The sequence below is a fragment of the Trachinotus anak genome, unplaced genomic scaffold, assembly GCF_046630095.1.
Source record: "Trachinotus anak isolate AG129_WGS33_773 ecotype Australia unplaced genomic scaffold, CSIRO_AGI_Tana_v1 ptg000012l, whole genome shotgun sequence".
NCBI lineage: Eukaryota > Metazoa > Chordata > Actinopteri > Carangiformes > Carangidae > Trachinotus > Trachinotus anak.
This window is the reverse complement of record NW_027273863.1, coordinates 6,200,808-6,226,759: the sequence shown is the minus strand read 5'-3', so window position 1 is coordinate 6,226,759 and position 25,952 is coordinate 6,200,808. Positions and strand designations below refer to the sequence as shown.

The following is a 25,952-nucleotide window of genomic DNA, read 5'->3' as shown; positions in this document are numbered from 1 at the left end:
CTTTGGCCCAGAAATAATAGTCAGACCAATAGAGCAGGTTGTTGTTTCTGCTGTCTGTCCTTCTAAATTGTCTCTTGTTATTGGTTGTTAAAAAATGAAAGATGTGTGTGTTTATGAGGCTCCATGCTTGAAAACATGTTGTAAAACGTGATGCTTCTGATGCGCATGCTCTGTTTATAGTTTATTCATAGTTTATTGGCACTGTTGTGCCAATCGGAACAGGTGTGAGTCTTTGTGTTGGACCCTAGTCCTATGCAGTTGGCTATGAGGGCAGCATATTAATCAAACATGTTGGAGACTAGGTTTAAATGTGAAGTATGTCAGACTTTGCGTTTGAGTTTTCAAGGCAATCAGGAGTAATAAATCATGAAGTGTGGCTGCAGGAGACAGTTCGATATTATCTGCCCTAATTGAGACACTCTGCAGCAGATTCATCCTATTAGCTCAAATTAGTATCATTGTTATTCCTGTGTGAGACGCTGTAACTTCAGTGATGGTTTGCAGGTTTTCAAATTAAAGGATGTGAAATAAACTAGTGATAATAAAAGAGGAGGCTGGACTCACCAGAGTTAGAGCTTTTGGTCTGCCTCATTCCTTTGTAGTATGAATCAATCAGCCATTGACTGGAATCACACATTTGCAAACATCAGCACAGTGATGTTGGGGCATAATTTCCAAATTGTAAAATAGCCCGGCAGCCATTCAGCACAGTAAACTAGGGAAATTGCACCACGCAGTTAACAATATATTAGTTATCTTCCTCTTTGTCAATCGTCCTTCAGGCCCCACAGCCAGCCTGGTGCTGCTGTCACAGCTCCAGCCGCTGTCCCGCTCCTCATCCTCCACCCTGACGCTCTACGTGCCGCTGGTCCTGAGGGACGGGACGTCAGGCCTTACCAGCACCGGGACGGTCACTGTGTCCGTCTGCCCCTGCCTGAGAGGAGGGGCACGGGCCGGGGAGAAAGAGAAGGACAAACAGATGGAGGGGGAATGGGACTGGGAAAGAGAAGCGGTGTGTCTCCCTCAGCAGTCGACGCTGCCTTCCCCTGGGCTCAGTACAGCGGCGCTGCTGGCCATCCTGGCCTGTGTCGCTACACTACTGGGTAAATACTTACATACTGTTTATGAAGATACATAGTGATGAAGTCTGGGATCAGCATAAGACAATAACAACAGGGTTGTTGTCCCCTTGAAAGACCCTTACTTCTTAACTTACATCATGTTTTTACTACAGCACTAAGTATTATGTATACAGTCAAATTATATCATTAGGATTTACTGCCTATAAAGGAGTTTCATGCTAATCTACAAATAAAAAATGAGTAAATAGTGTTTAGAGCTGTTTACCCTCCACTACATCCCTGGACGTTCAATCTGCATATGAAAATAATGGAGGCAGCAGCGTAAATATTTCTCTTAGTCACAGCTGCTCAATAGCTGGGTTTGCTTTTCTTCACAATTTTTGGTCCAGTTATCTCCTCTGGCAAGGTCAGCACTAATCACTACTAAAATAACAACTGTGAGTGATTATCTGAGCCCTCTGGTTTTTGATAGCAGCATAATAAAATGTCAGTGCCACCTTTGCAGAAACTCACAAATGCTCAATTGGATAATGTCTAGGTGCTGAGAAGGCTCTGGCTCGCGGCCAGCATCATTGTAATTTCTATTCAGTCTGTTGGATCACTACTCATGCTTAGTTGATAGGGGTATTATCATTCTGGAAGAGACCAGTTCGATCAAGAAAGAAATGCAACATGGCGTGAAGGTGATTGTGCTGAGTGGAGTTTAGTTCTCTAAGTGACAAGGGCATAAACTACACCAGGAAACGCACACAACTTTATAGCACTCACTTCAAGTGTGTAGCTTTAGAAACGAGACAGAGTTTTGTTCTTGTACGATTTTGTTTTTCGAGGTCCATGCTAATCCCGAACAGTAGAATTGGGCCCCTTCACAAAATGCCAAATGTTCTTACAGAAGCTCTGACAAAAGCTCCATCAGGATCCCATCTGGTTATTAAAAAGGGGTTTGGCATACATAAGGTGGATATGAAGCTGCCTGGTAACCACTCTTGCCTTGTGGATGGAGAGAAGAGAAATATACATGTACATCATGGTGATCCCTCATATTGTTATGAAAGATTAGAGTTTTCCCACTCCTTTTAGGGATCATTGGATTAGTTCCACGGAAATCAAATAATGCAACCTCCAACAATAATGAGGCTGGAGATTGACTTACTGCAACAGTATATGCACATGTTGAGACATAGGAGTAGTTTCAAATAGGATAGAGTATAGGTGAATGTTCACTAAGCCCCTCCCCCAAATCAGATCGATTGTCCACTCATATCTTAGCAGCCGTAAGAAGGCACAGCAGTTTTCTTCACATGCTAAAACATGGAGCTCTAATAAGGTGTTACCTATAATCTTCGTTGTTTGGAGGATGGTGTTTTTTTTTACCTCCAACAAGGAGCTTGTGCTTTCACAAGCTTCTATATTTGTCAGCAGGATTACACAAAAAGTACTAAAGCCATTTGCACTGAACTTGGTGATAGACCATTACATTTTAAATAAAATTTTAGGGTCGATCTGGATCATTTTCCATGAATATGAATTTTGTTCTCTGTAGTCTCTCCGTAGAGGTTATGTTTTACCAATGTCTATTTGTTTCTCTGTTTATTCATTTGCCAGCAGAATAACACAATAAGAACGCATTAAATTTTGGCACAGAAGCAGTTGAAATTTTGGTGTGAATCCAAGAAATTTTTTCATCACTTTCCCCGACATTGGGCAAAGGGCATTTTTGTCAATTCCCAGGAAGTAATGTTTGGATCTTGATGTAAGAAATCAGACATATTTATGGTGTTGAGATCTGTGACTCTGTACACTTTAGAGAGATTGTTTGACCTTGGCAGAGGTATGGACTCTTCTGAGTGCCAACCTGCTCTGGCCTTTAAACACCTCGAAACACAAGAGAAAAGTGTAAGGAATGAATAATGAATGAATAATGTTCATGTAATGTAAGCTAACATAGCTTACTGTGTGCAGTCGCAACCTAGCATTCCTTCCAAAGGCAAAGGGCCTGCTATTAGCTAAATACTTTATTCTGTGGAGTCACAGAAAAACATTTTGTTACGGGGCTGTTGTTTTAAAACAAATCAGATGGAAACATCAAGGCGTCAGCTAGAGAAATGTAGCATTAGCTTATGTTAGCTTGCTTAATCTGATAAAAGTTATCATTTCAGCCAACAAAATCCACTGCAGTTGGCTAGAAATGAGAAGCCTGCTTTTGTCTACATCTGTGTGAAATCAAAGACCTATTGTTTCAAAAAAGGCTGGTAAATTTTCACATTATCATTGTAAACTGAATATATCCCGTCACCTGCCCCGGGACTGCAGATGGAAATTAGATAGTAGCTAAATCTAGTACAAACATCTTTTCTCCTTTTTGTTATGAATGTATGTTGTACATGGTTCCTGACAAAGAAACTTAAAAAATAAATAGAAAATATGTGCCATGCTGTTTACTCACAGAAGGGCAAAACTTACTCAATGGTCAATTGTCCTTGGATCTTTTTTTGGATCAATTCCTCCCTCCCTGTTGGATCAGGTGATTTTTTAAAAATAATTTATGCAGGTGTTTTTTTTTCTTTTTTATTATGTATGGACATAACATTTGCTTTGGTCTCCACAGGTCTGTTATTGATTGGGTCTAAAAGTTTGGACTTGTGAAGGCCCCTACACACATAAATTACATACGATATTTACTTTACACAAATGTAATACTCCCTCACTTTATATATGTTCTGAATACTTATTGAGCTTAACAAAGATCCTAGCAAAGTAAATGCATTTTCTCAGTCGGATTTTAATCACAGAGAGCCTTGTCGGACAACTGTGGAAGCACCATCATAGTCTCTGGCTACAGCCCTGGGTCAGCCCCGGGAACATGGGCTCATTGGATAATAAAGCATGTGGCTCAAAGTCAGTCAGAGGGCGACGGCATGCAGCTGACAGGCTACACCAGCCCTCTAACCTCTCCGTGTTCATTCTTATCTGGACGTGTCTCACCTCTGTGTCTGCCTGAATTCTCCCCTCCCTTCCTCACTCTCTCATCTTCCTCCATCCCTTTATTTCCCCCGTGAGCTGTGCCCCCTTCTCCCATGTTCATCATTCTTTTTCCAATTTCTCTCATATACCTCAATACCCCCCCCCCCCCCCCCCCCCTCTGCAGCGGTGAGCGCCCTGTCCCTGTCGCTGCGCCGTCAGAAGCGTGACTCCCTGTCGCCGCTGGAGGAGGACGACGTGCGGGAGAACATCATCACGTATGACGACGAGGGCGGGGGGGAGGCCGACACGGCTGCCTTCGACATCGCGGCGCTGCAGAGTGCCCCGCACAGCTCGCGCTCGCGCGGCTACCGCACGCTGGACAGCAGGAACGTGTAAGCAGCAGAGGGAGCGCGCGGGAAAGCCCGCTGTGTGTTTGTGGCGATGCGTGTATAACGGCTGCTGTTTCACTTTACACCATGGTCGGCTTCTGGTTACGAGCTAACAAAACAGATTTACCCCATTCAGAGTCAAAAAAAACCTTCATCTCTGTCCAGCACTTAATTGATCCACTTAAGTAAAAGATGGAGTCTTAACTCCCAGGTCATAATCGCTCACCGACCAAAACGCCGAGGCAGGGGCCTATCAAGCCGTGCGGTCCACGGAGACCACTTTGTTGTGCTCATTTTGTTAAAGCTCGTTTATGTTCTGCTACATCAGAGAGCTGTTTGCACCCACTTTGATGTTCCTGTGAAACATTGTTATTGCCTTTGGACTAATAATTAACTCCGATGAATTCATGCGAGCCATATGGAGCGGCCATGAACAAGTACAAAGCCTGCTTTCAGTTTATCGAAAAATTGCTTCTCGCAATTTATGTAGGTGGACACAACAACATGAAAAAGTGCCTAAATCTAATGCAATCCAACGCAATATCCCTGCAATAAATACTACCTTTGGAAGTGTTTAATGTTTCATTTTTGTTGACACTGTGTCACAGAGGAGTGGATGGTTTAGCTTTAGGGTAGCTTTGAAGCTCTGGTTTGTGCTTCTGGTGTATTGCATTGGAAAGATCTTACAGAGACACATGAATTTATGTTTGCTTGTCATGGAGACTAGTAGCAGTTGTACAAAATCATCTGTGGCTCTGGAGGGAGTCTGAGAAAGTTACCCTAATGTTCCTGTCAAGCTTATCTTGGATTGGGTTTGGAGACTGAAATTTTTTAACAGAACACTGGCATTACAACTGTTTGTAATTTCATCCTCATACCAGGGGCTAAAAACCAGGATATCTTGGTCTCTGCTGGATCAATTTAGACTTTTTTTTTTCATTTTTTCTTTTTTCTTAAATCTGTCTACAAAAGTCCTCCAACTTCATAGAAGTAAAAACTAAATCACTTCACCCTTTAATGCTGTTTTGTCCAACTGGGTGTTTTTTCTGAGGGTGGACAAAATAACAGAAGTACCATACAGTATGAATATAATGCAAAACAGCACAGCAACGCTACAAACCATGGCCTCAAAACACTCAAATTGACCAGGGATTGTGTGGGCCAGCGCCAGCAAGTTAAGACACGTAGCAGTTATTCACAGAGTCCCAGTCGGATCCACACCAGAGACCTTCATTTCCTGTCTCTCCTCTGTCAGATAAAGTAAAATATAACCCAACTTACCAAAGTTAAATGGAAAACGCTTCCTTGTGTCTTACAGACGTTACACACATCGTGGCCAAGAAAAACCTCGCACCTATAGCTGGGCTCAGAATCCAGGTGTGGATCACAACTACTCCGGACCAGGAGGACCCCTCTATGGTCGCCTGTGTTACAGCAGCCACACTTTACCCGTTCTCCGGCGCACGCCAGGAGGAGCATTTGAACCAGGCCTGGCTGAGCTAGGATACCGCTTTCCCGGAGGCCAGCCAGACCACTCCCTGGTCATCCAGAACCAGGGGGCCATGGTGGGGCCGATGGAGTCTGGGGCAGTTTACATAGCCCCCACAGACCTCAGCAACGGAAGCCGAACGGGGAGTCGCACAGGAAGCCGTGACGGGACTGCACCCCAGAGTGCAGTGAGCACGTCGGATGGAGGAACGCCGAGGACGAGTGACAGCCAGGAGAGAGGAGGAGGGACAAGAACTGTAAGCAACTGCACAGAGGGCAGCAATGAGGACAAAGTGAACCACAATCAAGATGCAGACTGGGTAAGGATTATATTGACCCTGATTTCACACTAAACGTGTAATTTTTACGTTTTTTTCAGTGAAAAGCTGTTTCCAGTGCCTTCAGCAGCCGTGTAATCAAAGTTCAACTTTTTAGGCCTACCCACAAGTTAGTATCACCCTGGTTCCCTCGACGAAAAGCCAAGGGGATTTTTACATTGGCTTTTGGATTACCGCAGAAAATAAGATCTGTAACAAAAGTTTCTTCAAAAGTTCAGCACAATAATCTTCTCAAATGAAAAAGCCTAAATACAATTGTCAAAAGTAAAACGCTAATGTTAGGCCATAATGTAACTACACCACGGCTGCTTGACTTCAGCCTCACCATCACTAAACTTCCAACTTGTAGTTTGATTTAGCTCTTACTTCTTCTACAAGTGATAATTGTAAAAGCACGGGTATAATCACAACGAGCCTATAAAGGTAGACTGGTGAGCAGATCGGTTTTTGAGATCGGCATGATGACGTTTAACGTTCCCGTAAAAAATTTGAAGAAATCATGACAGAAGTATTTACTGGCATAGTTCATTCGTAGAATAAATTGTGCTTGTGTTAACTACAGACCTTATTTCAGGCATTAAACCAAAAAACCCATAGTCTTCAGGATGACAGAACAGGACGTGCTAACTAGTTTCTGGGTTTTAAAACTCATACCTGCAGCACTCTATTAAACTTAGAGCCCAAATACACCGACCTCCATGAAAATCATCCATTCTGGCATTTATAGTAGGCAGAAGTTACGATGGTGCCAAGTTCACTGTAGATTAAAATAGAGCTGAATGTTTGCATCCAGTGATGAATGAAAGAGTTATGTAATTCTACACTGTGACTCAGTTTACCAGGCCTATAGAGATTGTGATTGTTTACACTACAATGTAGTCTGTAGCATTGTAATTAGCTGTTTTGTAGGAAGGTGATACTTCAGGTAATGAGCTTCATCATTCCGTCTACCTCGTGCAGATAATGCATACTTGTCCCTTTGGTGTGAAACTGCCACATGAATGGACTCAGCAACACAGTTTAATACACGGATGGATGTCGCAGTGTTTCTGTAAAAGGAGAAAAAGTGATAGATGTTCCATTGAATAATGAATTAAAAAGGAATAAATGACTTGATTAATGATAGATGGCTGCACTGGAGAAAACATTAAAGTTGAATGAATGACTTAATTATTCAATTAAATAAGCAAACCAGTAAGTACAAAAGTAATTAAGCAAATATAAAATAATAATTAAGTTTGCATTCAACCTGCTATATTATATTATTGCTGTGATTGCAACACCATAATATTTGTAATCTCTGTAGGGTAGCAGCAATGTCCAGGACAATGCTGGGGGAAGATGATGATTCAGACATATCAGCACATTTATATCCTGCTGTTCATTATCTTTTCTGTGTTTTGTTTTATTTATTAGGCCATAGCAAGGCTCTCAGGCCCGTTCTTTATTTAATTTTCAAATATTTTATCTCTCGATCACTTCCCTCTCCATCTCCTGCTCACAGTGCAGTGTTAGCTCATTCTAGTGTTCAGTTAATATCTATGGCTGCTTCCAACTATTCTTTTCTTCGGCTATGTTCTTCTCAATGTCTGTCTCTCCTTCCTGTCATGTTTTATCTTCACCGTCTCCTACTTTTCCTCCGTTTGGGCACTCTGTCATCACACCCCCCTCCTCATCTCTCTGCTTTTATTATGCCTCTTATCGAATTATCCCTCCTGCTTGGGCAAATTGTTCTCATGCCATTTTGTGTTAATATAACCAAACCTAACAGTGCCACAGCCTACCCCAGCCCCAGACTGAAACCACTCGTGCTCGCCTACGTTCCCTCCAGGTGCAGTCGGAGACATTACCCAGGGAGCATACTCTCGTCATGACCCGATCCGGCTCCATGATCGGCCAGGGTCACGGGGCAGGAGGCTGGGTGAGTGACTCGGCTACGCTCCCCCTGGCGGGACGCAGGGCCTCCCGTGCAGGCTTGTCTCCAAAACGCACAGGCTCAGGTCAGGCAGAGTCTGACTCCAGCGGCGGAGGAGGAGGAGGAGGAGGAGGAAGTGGAGGTGGAAATGGAAGCGGGAGCACCTCCACAGATGGACAACAGCAACTTGCCAGTGGACGCAACTATGCCACTGTGCTGCAGGGGGAGGTATCTGGACAGAGGGACTACCCCGGCAGCTTAGGGAGAGGAGGACTGGAGATGGGGAGCAACTTTGTGGTGGCGAGGCCAGACAGGGAGGGTGGAGGGATATCACTGACCGGGACTCCATCTGTTTACCCAGAGGCAGCTGGCTTTATTGGGGACTGGCGTGATCGGGTGGGTCTGGGGGGGTATGTTTTGGGCAGGAGGGATATGACCCCACAGCTTTTGCCCTTCCCTGGGCAGCCTCGAGGAGCGTATGGTGGAGTGATGGGCTTTGGGGCCAATTGGGTTCCAGGAATGGAGGCAGCGAGAGGGGCACCAGGCCCCGGGGGTCCCTCTTTGGCACTAAGGGTGGGTGAGTTCTTACGTCTGCGTCTTGCCCAGGTCACTTTTGACCCTTCACAGCCACCGTATGATTCGGTGCAGGTGTATGGCCTGGAGGGCGCAGGGTCCAGGGCCGGATCCCTCAGTTCACTGGAGAGCGAAGGAGAGAAGGATGCAGAGAAGGAGGATTGGGGGGCAGGGCTCGAAGAGTGGGGTCCCCAGTTCCAGAAATTAGCCCAACTCTTCAAAGAAAGGGAGAAAGAGAGGGAAGAGAAGGACGAAGATGAAGAGGGTGTGAAAAAGGAGAAGGATAAGAAAGAGGAACCAGAGAAGAAAGAGAGAGGAGAGCAGGCTGGAGAAGAGGGGAAAGACTGAGGAAGGATGAAAATGAGACAAATAGGGGCAAAGGGGGTAAGAGAGGAAGGGAGGGAATAGGAGGATGATGAAAAGGCAACCAGAGTTAGAATAATGTGGAGAGAAGTTAAAGGGGAGAAAGATGAAGAGGCAAAGTAATAAAAAGAGACAGAGAAAAATGAGCCAAGGGAGGATGGAGAATGCGAGGGCAGGGGAGGGAGTGATTGATGTAATTTAAAGCAATAAGTGTTGAAACGCTGATATGGTTGAGCACAGATACTGAGACAATGCAGAGGCTGCTTCTGCTCAGGGCAGAAACAATTTGTTAAACACTTTGGACAAAGAAAAACAACCCTAACATCCAAGACTCGATTTAATTCAACTCTCACGTATGGAATGAGAAACAGCAGGAAACAAGGAAGGAAGGCGTTTCTCGTCATGTTCGTTGGTCTGTTCTGCGTGCACGTGCGGGCCTGTGCGGCACGTGCACTCTTGTGCGTGAGCGTATATGTGTGCATATTTAATAAAGACGGAGGAAGAGTGGCAGGGAGAAATCATCACATGCAGAGACGATTTAACGACGAGACTGATGACTGATGATACAGAAGCTGGAACATTAGTTTTCGGGACAATGTGCAAAGAGTAAACATCTCAAGAGGAAGTTTAGAAACTAGGATTTAACACACAGGGGGATAAAACACATATTTGAAGATGAAGTGAGCAGGACGGGAGAAGGATGTATAGAGAGAGAAACGGTCGGGGAAGTGAGACGATTGTACAGAAACAGTTACTTTTTATTCCATCTGCAGTGGCAGAAAAGTGAATTATTCAGCTCACTATTTCATTCCAAATGAAAATGATGAATCATTTAAATCCTGCAAAAGATTCTCCCTCCTCTCAGCCCACAAGGAAAACAGACATTGTGAAAAATTTAAATGATTAAGGGATGTGATCCCCACCACCCCACCACCCCAGCCCCTCTTATCTCCCCGGCTCTTTGTAGTTGACTGTTGGTATGTTTACAAAGGTTCACACTCACACACACACACACACACACACAAGGAACTGATGAACCCCATGAGGCTTTGATTGTACTACAGTAAATTATAAAAGCAAAACCATCCACGGGCATTTCATCCACAATATAGGAGTAATGATGACTCTATTATTAAATGTTTTTAAAGAAGAAGTCTACTATTTTATTACATTGCCCTGTCCCTCCCCTCCCCCTCCACATTAGTCTCATTTGACATATCCCGAGGACAAAGTGTGCATGATTTTTGGAAACAAACAAATAAATAAATAAACCTCAAATGGCAATCTGTTCTCACTTTGAACACTAACGCGGCCCAGATTAAAATTTCCACAGATCCGTAATGAAATAATAGCGGAGCGACGCCGCAGAGAGGCATCCCCGCAACAGGCTTTTTGTTCTCGCTAAAGGTCAGGATGCAAATGAGCTGGAGTTTTCAGCTGGAATGCACTTTTATACTGTGTGATGTTCAATAATAGATCATGAATAATGTCAAAGATTACAGCTGTTTTATAAGATGTCAATTAAAGAGAAAAGATACAATGTTTGACTGTATGTAAGAGCATTTCAAATGTAAATACCACTGAATATTATTGCTAAAAGAGAGTATATAAAATAAGTTAAAAAAAAAAAAAAAAAGAATTTACATGTCCACATGGAGCACTGTTGGGACTATCTGTATGTACTGTAGATTAGAAGTGGATTAACTGAGCTGGACCTAACAGCCTCCCTGGACTGAAGCGACCCTGTTTTCAACATCTGTGTAGTAAGTGAACAGGTTCGGCTTTGTTTTCATGGTAGCTCTCGTCTGAGATGGACATGCCAAGGATTCAATTATACATGTGGCCTCTGGCAGAAGTTTGTTGTGCAAAATATTAGTTACAGGAAGACTGCGAGCCGAGCCTTCTTCAGCGAGGAAGCAATTTGATGAACATCCAAAGGAGGGAGGAGAAATTCCCCCACCAGGCATCCAACCAATAAAAAGAAAAAAATCTGTATTTACTCTAAAATCTGGATTATTATTCTGCAGAAGTAGAATAATACACAAAAATGGAATTTGTGATGAGTTCTGAGGACATTGCTGTTATTGGTGTTGCATTGCCTGAGAGATATGGAAGTTTTATACTTGATTACTTCTCTCTAGATATAAAATAAACTGTGCATTTAAGTTCAAGTTTTTAACATAGGTTAAGTGGGAAAGTGACCATGATATTTAATCTTTCATACATTTCTGGCAGTGCAACTCAAAGACCATATTAATATTTTACTTTACCTCAAGCTCTAGTTGTATCTCAATTAAAGCAAATTCTCATAATTTTAAACAGTCTGATTTGAGTGAAGTTGTTTGTGTCCAGAGAGGAGTTTTGCCACTTACTCTAAACCTGAATGTGAACGTCTTTGGTGTGCCATCGCAGATATGTCACCGTTGCTCGTCTATCACTGGTTCACTGTAAAGCCACCCACATAAGTCGAGCTCCAGCTTTGCTTGTGTCCCACAGTTTGGTCCACCATGATCATGTTGTCGAGGTCTGCTACTGTCAACACTTAGATAACCAATCAGGAAGTCAGGCTACACACTGACCGCAATGAAACCCATATACTGTATTCTGTACCCTTTACAGTACCTGAGCCACAGACTTGTCCATACAGTGCCACTGTGCAGACTGGACGGTGTCAGGACCAATGTAAAAATACTGCACAATAACTGGAGAAGAGTGGGGGGGCGGTTGCAGAACCTCGGGGGGAATCTGAGTTCCAACACCCTAAAGCTACCGAAACCTGCCATCAGCTATGTGAGTGTAATCCAAAGCGACAAAGACAAATGGGTTTTCAGATACCTAAATACCTGACGGACAATTCTTGTTTATTAAAACTTTCCTCGTCTTTTCACAGATTTTGGTCTAATTTGTGTCAGATGTGATAACATTGTACTCAGCAAGTTACTGGGGTGTGGGAGAACATCAATAAATTCCAATGGTACAAGAAACACAAGCTTACAAACAAGCTTTGTAACAACCATCTTCAACATCAACATGACGTTCTGACCCATGAGTACTCAGTAGTTATTACTACATCATTATATATCATTACAAGTACAAGTACAAGTACTGGACCACAGCAGTCTGTGAAATCAGCCTTTGTTTTGATCTCAACCACACACCTGCAACACACCTTTCATGACTGCGTCTTTCACCGTTGTGAGACTGTCGCCAACAGACAGACAAATTAACACCTGCCAAAGTCCTCAAAACTGTCTCAGTGGTAGCTGCTGCTGCAGTAGGACCACATTTTGCCATGATCACACACACAGACTCACAAGATGAAAACAATACCTGCTACATGCTGTTGCAGCTGATTAAAACTGTCCTCTGTAAAAATCCACCACCATAGTTTACAGACCAACTGTCTGGGTGGAAAGCCAAGACACATTGCAATCAGATTTATATGTGTGTAAATGACACTGTACTAAATCTCATCTGGATTCTATCTGGATATGAGACGCCTGAAATAAGAAATGTAAATGTGGCCTTACCCCATTTGCCTCCATATAAACTGGTTTAGATCATCTCACTAAAATACGTCTTTCTTGCCCTACTTGTCTTTGATGCAGCCATGTTTGCTGTTTTCAGCAGTTAATCAGGTGTGTACAATGTTATCACAACTGATAGAAATGATGGTCAAAAATGAGAAAAAAACAAGACTCGAGTTGTAATAAACCAGAATTACTGGAATGAATGAATGCCCTGAATCCTAATTTCTCTGGTACGCCCACAGTGACTGCCAAAGAACTTGGAACTACTTGTTATGAGAGTAAGTACTGTTGTAAAGAGAACTAATGTGTTGCTTTGCCCAATCAATATGTGGACAATTGTTTTCCCTTCGAATTCATGGGAAATGTGCCAATGTTTCTGAGTCTCTCTGTCTCTCAATGCACAAAAATCTCTCCTCGTTTTCATATCAGTGTTGCCAGTCTTTGGGCAGCCATTGCAAAAGCAATTAGCATGGTATACCGATAAGTGACCTTTCTTGCCATTCTAATTATATGGTTTATTCTGCAGGCTTGATTGGCTCCAGGTGTTTCATCTCTGCTGATTGGTCTGATTCAAAGTTCTGCTCTGGCTGATTGGTCAAAATCAAAGCGATGATTCTCCTGATTTGTCTTTTCATTTCAGAGCTCTGGAGTGCTGCACCAACTAAACCATTCGACAGAGCTGATTATCCCACCTCCTGAGCCCAGCAAATTGGTTCAATCAAAAGCCTGATTAGTTGAATCAGTTGTTTTAAATAGAATAAAAGCCCGCAGTCTCTGCAGCACTCCACTGCTCTTTTCCCCCACTCTTTTTTAGCCAGCTCAGACGCACCAGCTCACGGCGACAGACGAGAGCGGTCCTGTCGGGCCATTCGTCAGCCGCTGTGTCAAAAAAGAGCTTTATACTGAGCAGGATGGAGTCTCGCTCAAAGGATAAGAACATTACCTTTATGTCAAAATCCACTGATATGTAGCTGAAGGGTGCACGGTGAAGGTCATAGCTTCTGGCCTTAAGACTACTCTTGACCCCAAACAGGTAGACCCCATTGGTTCTGCGCCCCTCCCCCTCCCAGTAACTTCATTGCTCCTGCACGATGTTGATACAATTCCACAATTGCGTGCTGAACAAAGTGTATTTATTTCTGTTGTACTTTTTCTTTTTGTAAATTTGAATAAAAAAGGAACTATTTCAAAGAGATGAGTCAGACCTGCTCTGTGCTCCTTTCTGCTGTCTCCTGAATTTCTGGATAATCAGACTTCAGCTGCTCGCATGTGCCTGATGTTTGTGTGTCTGTGTGTGTGTGTGTGTGTGTGTGTCTGCTGGAGGAAGAGACGGCACGATTGAGAGTTGTGCTGTGCGGTGCATACAAATGTGTGTGCACCTTGTGAACATGTGTCTTGCTGTGAGTGGGTGGGTGTGCCTTGTCAAATTGGCCCCTTGAAATTTCCAAACCACAGTGTGTGTGTGTGTGTGTGTGTGTGTGTGTGTGTGTGTGTGTGTCTGACTGCAGGATGAAGGAACACCTTGTCTAGTGCGATCCAGCCTGATAGGTGGATGTGAGGTCAGTAATAGAGGACAGACGGAGAGTTCTGCAGAGCAATCACGCTTTCAGACGGAGGGGGAGAGTTCTCTGTTTGTTCGGCTGCAAAAGAAAAAGAAAAGGGGGGGGGGGGGTAAAAAAAAGGACATTTTGAACTCCAGAGCAGCAGCCAATAGAGCAGACATGACAGCTGCGACTGAATAATACGAGGCCCCTTTACCAAGCAGCTCTCCTGTATTCTGCAGCGTTGGCTGGTTGAATGATGGATCAGGGAGATGTGCGCCATCGCTGGGTGACTGAATAGCTGGTTAAAAAGATTTATTACAATAATCAAATATGAAGGAGGGGATTATTTCTACATGATGGTTTAGAGAATGATCGTGTTAGCTGGGTCTCTGCTTGATTACAATGATAATACCCGCCTCAAGTTAGGAGAGGGAGAGAAGCAGAGGGAGAGGGAAGGGATGGAGGGAACCATATTAGCAGTTAATATGCAAGTCTGTTGCATTACATAAAACGGTATTTGTGATTGGGTTAGAGCTGATTCTGCAGAGTGCTGGGGAAAAGAAGCCCTTTGCCATCTCAGTCACTGTCTGTGCATCCCCATAATTATGCGATTTGAGTGTTGACTTGCCCCCTATGGAAACAACATCCTGTATCTGAAGAAGATGTGAAGTCAGTTGGAGGCAAAGCAGAGATTTGACTCACTTTAACCCCCCCCCCCCCCCCCCCCCCCCCGCCAGCAGCCTGATAAAATACACCAGCTTGTAAGCAACACAACACTCTTATCGATTGGCGACTATATGTACGTTTATCAGTCAGCCTCAAGCATCAACACTGCAATGCAGCATTCCAGGTGAGATGTGCTGTCATGGCACTGTCAATAATTACAGCATGCATAATTGATCATAGATAAAATGGGCCCTGTTAAAACCCATCCACCTGGGAATGACTATACACTGAACTGGAGAACTACACCCACATTCAATGTGCTGCAGGATTGCATCACAGGACACACAAGTTGGTGTATATTGGTGTGTGTGTGTGTGTGTGTGTGTGTGTGTGTGTGTGTGTGTGAGTGAGTGAATTCAAGTACATGGAGATTCCTCATTCTGTTTGAACCTTACTGACACACAGAATCCCTCTGGCTATTCAGCTCAGTGTGAGCGCTTATGTGTGTGTGTGTGTGTGTGTGTGTGTGTCTGTACTGTGCCTGTGCATCTTTGCATTTAAAGTATGTATGGGCTTTAAAGGCTGCAGCTTCTAAACACAAGTTAAGTCTAAGGGAGCAGTGGAAGGGAAGGCTGGAGTAACTTTGTGGATGTGACACCTTCCTGCCCTGCAGTTAAAAGTCTAACTACCTCGTAAGTAGCTTTTAGCTCCACCTGTCCCTCCGGTTTTTACACCCGCCCGTTCCTTTTCCTCACCTCCTCTTGTCTTTCTCCCCTTCTCTCCCGTGCTCTCTCGCTCATGCGTTTCACTCGGGACGTTCTCAGAGTTCACTGGCTCATTTGAAGTGGAAAATTAAATCTTCATTAACAATCTTAATTAGAGTTCGATCTCCTCGCAGAAAGCCGACAGGGAATCCATAGTGTAACAGGGGGAGACCTGGAGCAGGAGTTGGTTTCGGGAAGGTGCTGGTGCTGGTGGTTGGTGGTGGGGGATTAGAGGGGGTAATTAGTGAATGGGAACTTAAGGGTAAATTACACAAGAGGTATTTACACTTCAGAGGCAAAGGGGGGGACGGATGGAGGTGGTGGATAATTAAAGTGGCCCGCTGGTTGATGGGGGACACTGGAGTGAGAAATCCAACATGTAGGAGATGAATTCATATGAGCATGCAGGTCCTGTTTCTGCATTGTTGGCAAACTAGGGCTCAGTCGGAGGGAGGGGTTAGAGGGGAGGGAAGGGCTGAGGGCTGGGGGGGTGGGGGTTGGCATTATTAGTCAGAAATCTTCATTGGAATTCCTCTTGTCTTGCTTTTTGGTGACATGGTGTTACTTGAGGCGACATAATCCCTTATCATGCTTCCATAAGCATAGAGCATTTGCCTAATACCAGACAGTAATCATTCAAAGACACTGCTAAGCATGCGGCCCAATGCTCCTGCTCTTATCCACATTCCACAGAACACTATTTAACTTCTGTGTGCAGGGATTGGGCGGTATAAAAAAAAAAAAACAAAACAATTAGTGTCCGCCCTCGCACAATTAAAATATACATTATGTTCCTAAAAATTAAAGCAGGAAACTCACTTTTCTTTGCAGCACTTCCTCCCCATGCCCTCAGTGAATGGTTTCTTCTCTCACTGTAGTTCTATTATAGTTAGCTGTCCTATCAGAAAGCATCAAAATCCCTCAGCACTCTTCTCATGGAAGCAATGAGCTGAGGAGAGAGTTTTGCCTGAAGAAAACCAGACAAGTTGAACTAGCCCGGGACTTAATCGTGTGACAGGAGGCCCGAAAAGGCAGTGCAGCACGCTGGCCTAAGTGTGATTGTGTTTGTCCCTGTAGAGCAGGTTATTTGTTTAGCTGTCCAGCCGCTGCTTTATTTGCAGAGAACATACAGATACACGCGGCCGTGGAACATTTCCAAATGACGAGGGCAGGAGATTGTGTCTAGACCTTGGTTTTATTTATCTGCTCTGCACGGTTTCCTGGGAGCCGAGCTGGTCGACCGCTCGGAGCGGGGTGATCATATCTGTGGTAATGTTGCTCCGGTTTCTGAAGACTCAGGAGAGAAATATGTGGACATGTGTGAGGGTGGGTGGGTGTGTGTGTTGGGAAGTGACAGACTCTATTTACACAGCTGACCATTAGAGACAAAAAGTGAAAGTGAACATGATCGCCAATTATAGACACACAAACAGAGAGACAGAGGGGGAGAGTTAAGTGTGTTCATTAGCCCTTTGAGTCAGATTGGTTAATTGGTCAATGAAGCGAGAAGAATAATAAGTTGAGGGGGGTGTTACGCCTTCGGTGAAACGTTCACGGGGATTTATTCTCATCAGCTGTTCCCGTTATTGTCCTACACAGATCATGAAGCAGTGTTAACAGCTGCAGCGTTAACTCTGCATATTATTGTCTACATTTTCTCTTTATTTTCTGCCCATGATATTTTCCCCCTTTTATCTTGACTCATTTATGCTCAGAGGCTTTAATGATGCAGACTGGGAAATAGGGCTGCCTACAGCCGTGCCCCCTCTCTGGTGGTGATGTAATACGCTGCCCATTATTTCATTTGTATTGCTATTCATTTTCAATGATTTGGATTGTGCTTATTCCAGGGCTTGTACTTATTTTTGTTTTTGCTGACTTGGTGGTTTTGCTTCACGTGTAGTGAGTTCACCTCTGTGTATCACGACCTGTGATATTATGATGCCATCAGTTACATGACCATATGCACATAATTCATCCCAGATTATAAAAATATAATGTTTGGGATCCAAACATTAAAGCAGCTTTAAGGTTGTTAAAATCTCTTCTTCTCTGGCTCATGTATATTGTGGATCTTCTCTCTCCAGCTTTTCATTGAAGTTATACCAGTCAAATATTTACTCCCTAGCCTCCACGATTTTTATGCCTGCAGCATTCATCAAATAGAAATATTTTAGATGTGATGTGCAGTACTTCTTACTAATTTTGCCATAATTCAGTTTCACTTGTGTGATTACTTTTGAAACTTTGGGATCTCTACTAGAATTTAAATTTATAGTAATTGGCTGCAGAGCACGAGTTCGTACAAAGTGTTCAACCAGGTAAGACAGGCCTGCACAAAGCTGGGGATTATCAGTTGAGCGTGCAAATTCACTACACCGCTATCCACTGATAAAATTCAAGATATGAAGGATTGAAAATACAATGACAATAAATCATCCATGACAAACAGTAGCTTAACACAAAGGAACAGAAAAAAGTTCAGATATCATCTAAAGGTCTGAAGTCAAAGACTTTTACATTCAGTTCACATGGAGTTTGGTTATAGGGGCCTTTAAACAATTATCAACCTGGCTTTACATGTAGTTATTTTTGAATGAAGGGTGTGTATGCTCTGCAAGAACCTGCTAACCATCCCACTGTTTCTGCAGCTCATGACGGTAACAATAATGGACGGACTCTGATCTGGTCATTGCAGGGTACTTCATTAGCGCTCCCACAGTTCCCATGAAACTAAAACCACAGCATGTCCAGCCCGATTATGTCAGTGTAGTCCAGCTGACGTGACATAATCAGGCCCAGCTGGCTGCACGTATTGGTTTGTGTCTGCTGCCACCTGCTGGAATAAAAACCTCTTAAAATGTCTCTGTTTATGTTCAGTCAGAGGCTGTCTGCAGCTTATCCAAGCATCCCTCATACATCATCTGTTCATTACAGAGCTCACACACGTGTACAAACTATCACACCCAGGGTCAATTAAAATTCTCCCTTCTGCCTGACCTGGATGTCTTTGGGACTTGGGGGGGAAAAAAACTAATCCCACAGGGAAAAGGCTGGGTTGAGGAATCAAACCTTCTTGTTGGGAGATTAACACTCCGAGGTTCAGGCTCCAGAAGATTTTGCCTAACTGATGTAGAGAAATTCAATTTGGATGAACAGCTTGTTAAAATGATTTATTGCAGTAATCCAATAAAACGTGAAGGAAGGGATTATATCTGCATGATGCGTCTGAGAATGATCATAATTGGAGCTTTACTTGATTACAGAAATAACCTGTTTGTGATTCTGTTTGCTGATTCCTGCCGGAAAACACATCGTCACTGTGATATAAACTGACGTTTATAGACTGTGGTGTACAATGTGTCAGCATCATCCAGCTGAACAACAAAGTTAATAAAACTTGCTTGACGTTTCTTCAGAAATGCTGAAATTGGGATGGATGTCATGAATTGGAAGAGCTGTAATCCTCCTTTAGTGATGTAAAAGTCACTAAAGGTATTATATTTTGTGTATGATACCTATGTGACAGCTTGAAGAAGATTTCTGCAGCTTTCTGCAAGGCCTCTGACGAGCACCCTGTCTGCAAAGACACCCACGAGTCGGATTATGTCATGTTTATTCAAAAACCCAATGACTCTAGCATAATGTGCATCTGTTTACCTTGTGATTGTGACTGCGAGTATTCAGTACGTTGCCATTATCACTCCTATAAAGTGATCTACAAGTGAGACAATTGATAATATTTTTCTGTCCTGCATGGAACAAAATTTACTATTCGTGGATCTGATCATGGAAAAAAAAAAAAAAAGGATGTTGTCTTAGCTGTCAATGGCAGGACCCCAGACAGATCCTTCAGGGGTAAAATGCACTGTAAAGATCCAAGTATATTCATATGTAACTGGATTCTAAATTTAAGTGGTAGTGGTCGGTAGTGGTCGGTGTTTTTCTTATCTAATGGTAATTAAATTTATAATGTGGGAGTGATAGCGGATTCCAGTCCTGAGATCTGTTGGTTCACATTTGGATCACGGACCTTTAAAGCTTTCAACACTTGTTTTTTTTCACACTCTGACTAAATGTGGCTTCAGAGAGCTCAAACTGGTGGAACAGGACCTTGAGCAGTTATGACCTTAAACTACACAGAGTTTTTGCAGAACTAAATCTGATTTGCCAAAGATAATTGCTCAAAAAAGCAACATTACAACAACAGTACTGTTACTACAGGTCATAGGCTGTGGGTGTTTGTGTGCTCGGCTTTGACAAATGACAGTTTAAGGTGCGTACTTTTCAACTCATCCACTGACTTGTTTCTTTCTCAGACTTCACCTCAAATGGCTTCCAGTCAGTGATGATTCTCTTTCATGTCCATCAGTCTGCTTTACTCCAAACCTCTGCTGGCCTTCTACTCTTTGCCCCCTGACGTCAGCCATCATATCAAACAATCAGATTCAAAATATGCTGCCGAACATCATAAACTGGGGCATGCTGAGAGGCTACTATTCGAGATTTTCTCCGGCATTTTGCCTCATGATACAGAAAAAAAACCTCTGTCATTATTGCCATGTTTCAATTTGTATCTTTGCGGCTGGATGATACCATGAAAAATTCAAATTTGATATGGACTGGATTTTTTGCTGACACATACAATAGATAAAGGAAATTACTGAAAATGTCTCTTAACTATAAAATGAAATTTTGACTCTTTCATTTAGAAAAGCTGTGTCTGTAAGAGGGCCCATAAGGCTATAAATATCTCCTCTGTATGCAAAGTAACCTTTGGGCTGGCATCTTTTATCTAATTCTATTAGCTGTTTGCATTCTTCTGGCTATTCTCCAACTCCCAGCCACAATAATTGCATTTTCCATTTTCCATATTAGGCTCAATTCCCCATTGTGCAGCAGCTATGAGAGGTCAAGAGAAACTCTCCTATGAGAGACTTCAGTGTAAAAAGACTGAGATTAAGACTGGAAGACAATACCATATTTGGTCTCAAGATAACAATTTAATATATTTTACAGACTTACAGACTCAGTAGGTTTTATAACCCAGCTGTCTCAAATCCTTCTCCTCTGATCACTGCCATCAGTCCCCTGCTGATGCAGCAGTGGAAAATATAGACCACAGCTGCTTTTTTGATAGCTACTGTGAAGGATGAGCAAACAGCTGTCAATACAATTAAGGGCAGAGAAGGGGGGTGGGGGTGGGGGGTTGTAAATGGGCCCTTAAAGAGTTTAAACAAAGAAATGGCACATTGCAGTAAAAGTGGAGCAACTGGTTCATAATTAGGGCCACAGTAAATCTTGTAAAAGTGGATACTTCAAATTGTTTCCTCTTAAAGTGGTGAAAAACTTTTAGAGATCCTGGGGTGTATTCCAGATGGTCAAAAATGAGCAGTTGTTAAGTTTTAATTCCCCAATCAGCAAATATTTACTTACCATGTTTTATTCTTCCAATCATTTACAGATCATTCAGAGATTGTACATTTGCTAATATGAAATAAAGTAATGTGTTGGTAGAACTATAAGTTAACTTGAACATGCCTTAACATTCATGCAAAGCACCTGCCTGGAAGTGTCAACACTACAGGCCATAGGACATTCATGGTCCTCAGATGTTCATTTTCAGTGATACTAAGCGTTTTCACACCTATAGTTCGTTTTCTCTGGTCCCATTTATTTGATGAGTTTGTAAACTTGTGGCAAAGAGAAAAATGTAAATGAACCAAAACACATCACTGCAAACCAGTGACAGACCTGTGACATTCTATGCAACATCAATCAGCTACTATCACATGCTAACCATCACGTCTAATTGTGGCTCAAACCTGTGAGTTCACCTGCTAGTGGGATTGGATGGAGTTTGCTTGGGACTGGACCAAGACCACTTCCTCAAAAGGGTCTCGGTGCATTTGTTTTGAGCCACACCCGAATGTGATTACCGTTTTCACATCAACTTAACTGGACTAAAAAATGCAGGTGTGAAAGCACACTGAATGTCCTCTTGACCAGCACTTTGGTCCGAGATAAAGTTTTGAAAATTTTCCTTTGAAATTTGCTCCATGATTTCCTGGTTCCCAGAGGATGAGTCCTAATCTGCCTGGAGCCTTGTGACTGTTCCCCCAGCATCATCATCAGGTTAAAGTCTCTCCTTCACCAAAACACTGTCACAATGACGCTGTGTGGGATTTTCGAGATCTCTAGAAGATGATTCCTAGCGATACTGGTGACCTCTTGATTTTTGATCTTGTAACAAATCCCTCTTTGGCTATTGCATTGGTCCATGATAAAGCATCTGAAAAACTAATGGCTAATTTTCCCTGAAATTTGTGCTGAATTTTCGTGGTCTCCAGAGGATAATATGTCTATTATATGTCTATGTCTATTGTCTCCTCTTGTTTCCTTTAGCTCCACCAGCACATTATAATATTCTTTTATACACATAAAAGAATCTAAATTTAATGTGCAGTTGCCATTAGGTTTTCATCTTCTGGGGAGCAAGAATCCTTTCCATTTATTTCAAATGTCATTTTTCCGCAGAAGTCAGTTATTTTAATGTCCTAATAGCTTTCCTATAGCACCTCCTTCAAGATGGTTTATGTTATGGCAGGTTATGGTAGACTAAAGTAGCATTCATTGGTATTTTGTCCTGGAGTGTTTTAGACTCTCATATGCCTCTTTTTCCTCTAATACAGGATTAGCATGTAGCTAATGTCTTCTACATTCTAAGACGCTGACCTGAACTGTCTGACTTGATATCTATCCTTCCACTCCTATTATTAATTACTACATTACCCTGTCTGTTGATGACTAGAATTAAGTAGGGGATTACACTCACACACAAACTAAAAGGTACAGACACACAAAGCAGTATAACATAATTAGTTTATTTTTACATTTTTATATTAGTTCCAAGGATGCAACTAATTATCCTGGATCATTTCATATAACATTTCTCTTTTTTCAGAAACGAAGGAAGGTGCAGAATAATATCATTGTAGGAGGTGAGTCCTTGAAAGGTAATCTTTGAATAACTTTGAAAAAAGAGGTTATTGAAAAGTTGGTGGATTTTGCCATGTGTTGTCAGTGTGAAGACATGTCACCAATTTATTTTTACACATCTTCTTTTTTTTCCTCTATTTCTGCTAGAATCAAAGACTTGAAACGAAAGGGAAAGAATATTTGTCACTTGTATGCAGCAATCGAGAATATTTCCTCCTCTGTTTGTTTTGTTTCCTGTTGGTTATTGAAAAGTAATTTCATCTGGAGTCTCTGATCGATTAGTGACTTTGTGTTCAACCTTTGCTTCTACTGCAAAATATCAAAAGGAACAACTGTTTTGAAATGGGCTCTGTCAGAGTTCGGGGTATTGCTGTTTATACAGCAAATCCTGAAACAGTGGTAGTGACATGTTGCCTACCAAACTGCCAGTCCTTTTTCTAACATTCTTACTTTGATGCTCAAAGTGGCTAAGGCTGCGCTGCATATAAATCTTCACCTTAATAAATCATTAATTCTGTATCAACACCCCTGAGAAAATTCCTCTGTCAGTGCACAGGAACTTGTTTCAAGACCTTTTTCAACTAGAGAGAAGTTATTTTGAAGAAGACAGACTCTGTGTTCAGGACAACAATACATATTATTTATAGAGTGACCAAAAGATGCTTTACCAAACAATATAAAACAAAATACATTTTGTTTTATATTGTTTTAGTTTTATGTAGTTTATTTTTTAGTAATGAGGACAGTTTGGTGCAGTCATGAATGTGTTTGGGGAGAGAGTCCCAGATGGGGTGGGTGGATGGGTGGGTGATTGGGGAAGGTTGGGGGGCAGCAATGAAGACGGCTCTGTCATTGCTTGGTGCTGAACGACAGGGATAAGACATTAGCATCCAATCAATGGAGAGTGCCGTGTGGTGGCAGAGAAGGTCAGAGGAGGCCTGAGCTTTGTTTGATGCTTTGTTGGACAGAAAGTCACTGAAGGCTCTGAGCTATACTTGACCTTCTCTCTCTTGAGTGTCAGATTTTTGGACTGAATATGAGCTAAAATGACATGAAACGCTGAGAAATAGGTGTGCTTGTTGCATGACAGCTTTGTTATCCTCTCTAGCCCCTTTTCTTTCAGCTTGACCAGTCTTGCTACCGTCCTACAGAAACCCTCTATGCACTCAGCTCTTTCTGAGAAATAGACTAGCCTTGAGGGCAGATCATGGCAGGAGTCTCCAGCACAAATATGCTCAGGAAAAAGACAACAGAATCTTTGATCATGTTCGCTACAACAATACTCCTGCAGCTTATATTCCCATCTGGAGATTTCTATCAAATCCAATAGCGTCCATTGGATCAGATCATAGCGTATGGGATCAAATAAATGTCATTCTGATTTTGAACCTTCATGATGTGTTAATACAATGTATTCAAGAGTAAAGTGCCATAAAAGTGGAAAGAAAACATTGCGTTCATGGCATTGAGTGCTACTGTGCAAGCATTGGTTTTGCATTTGATTAGCCAGGCAATCTAATAACTGAACAATCAGAAAATGAGTTTTGTTTTCCAGTGCAAAATTATTTTTCTGCATTTCATAAAACAAGTATGATCATCTTTCCTGGATCTGTTTTCCCAGATGCCAGTGTTTAGGGTTCATGGGATTTCTTGTGGTGGTTGAATGCTGCCAAACTGATGAGTGTTTTTTCTGGCTCATAGTTTCTGTCTCTGCCTGTCATCAGCAGGATAATCAAAACTTGGGTAATGTTTTATGCACCTTACTACTGTTGAGGTATAATAATCTCCTTAGGCACTGAGAGCAAAAATAGCAAGTGCGTTCACCAGGTACTGTTATACCAAAAACTCCTGGTTTCCCAGAGGTGACTTATCGGGGAACTTTATCTTTACTTTCACAGAGTGATATGTTTAAATTGCACACTAGTAAAGTAAATAGCAATAAAAAGTAGTAGTAATAAAAAGTAATAGTTGGTGTGTCAATCCTCAACCCATAGTGCTGCTATATTTGTTATAATATCACTTTCTGCTCTTTCTAGGTCTGTAAATGCCAAGTAATTGTTTGAGCAATCTGGCATTATCTCCCTCATCATGCATGATGATCCTTTAGGATATTTGCATATGTGCATAGCATCATCAAGTGTATGAAAAAGAACAAACTTTGACATCTGATCCGCTTATTGTATAAGAGCCTGCCTCCTGACAAGATCTTCACGGAGTATTCCTCTCTGTTCAAGATGAAAAAGTGCATTGAAATAAAAAAGGGTATTATGGAGTGCCATTCTGCTGACCTTGAAGATGACAAAAAGCTCTTATGACTAAAACACCCCATTCACAAGCTACAAATACTTCCAAGGTCCATTATAAAGGACCAAAAGAGAGGATAAAGGTGCAAAAAAGAGTTTTAATCAACATAACAATAGTCCAACAACATACAAAAACACTGGTGCAGAAAGGAACAAACTGAAGATCAGGCAGGGACAAGAAAACCCTAAAAAATCCAAACTGAGCTGATCCAAACTAAGGAACGAAATGGGAACACGAGGGGAAGCAGGGGAAAAACATAACAGCAACAAACAGGAGCAAAACAGGCAAACTGACAAAGACAGAGGAGAAGACAATACACCTGGGGTCAGTTTAGACATTTTAGACCAGACTGGACCAACACCTCAGGTCCAGTCTTAGTTTTGCTCATAGTCTAAAGTAAGTCAGACCATTTCACAAAAAAAAAAGACTAATTCTAAACCAAAACCATTAAACACCCCACCCCCAGGCTCCCTGAGGCCTAATACAAATGTTACTATCGTAACAATCAATGACACTCAGTTATGTATGTAGGTTTCATACAAATTAAAGTAATTCAGACATCTTTTAAAGGCAAAATAATAAAATAGAACCAAATTTATATAATTAAACAACTTTTTGTATGTTTTTGATTGCCTACCTCAAATGTATGTAATTAATTACTTTAAAAAATGTTTTTAAAGGCAGCCGCTTACTGATTATTATGACTCACTGATTAGAACTAACTACTGAAATAGTGCACAATAGTTCAGGATGTTGTATGGATTCTGTTTTTTTGTTTTGTTTTTTTATCACCATAATAAGAAAGTCAAAGAAGGAAGGCCACAGAACACACAGTGTATATGTTGTACAGAAACAGTAAGGTTGAAAAAAGTTAATTAATTTAGTAAAATTACTCTAGTACTCTGGGGTAAGTATAATTTGCAATGCTAGAAAATCCAATGCTGTAAACAACAGCTGCAAATGTAAACATTTTCAGAGACACCCTGCTCTGTTTAGTGGAAGAGAGTAAATTGTTTTGGTTGGCATTTACACA

The 25,952-nt window shown here is 42.1% G+C and overlaps 1 protein-coding gene across 4 annotated transcripts in view; it reads left to right on the top strand.

Moving 5' to 3' along the window:
* Positions 1 to 13,833, top strand: part of LOC139629117 (uncharacterized) — a 154,292-nt gene extending 140,459 nt beyond the window's left edge. Inside the window, exons 11-16 of one of the 4 annotated variants that reach the window (XR_011692909.1) lie at positions 783 to 1,103; positions 4,231 to 4,438; positions 5,754 to 6,243; positions 8,093 to 11,902; positions 12,885 to 12,920; positions 13,283 to 13,833. Coding sequence is in view for 1 of the 4 variants with exons in the window: in XM_071491520.1 (XP_071347621.1) it covers positions 783 to 1,103; positions 4,231 to 4,438; positions 5,754 to 6,243; positions 8,093 to 9,097 (2,024 nt within the window). In the remaining 3 variants the exon portion in view is untranslated. Of the gene's footprint in view, positions 1 to 782; positions 1,104 to 4,230; positions 4,439 to 5,753; positions 6,244 to 8,092 lie in introns of all 4 variants that reach the window. The other 3 variants (XR_011692907.1, XR_011692908.1, XM_071491520.1) reach the window with 3 other exon arrangements.
* Positions 13,834 to 25,952: the final 12,119 nt, after the last annotated feature.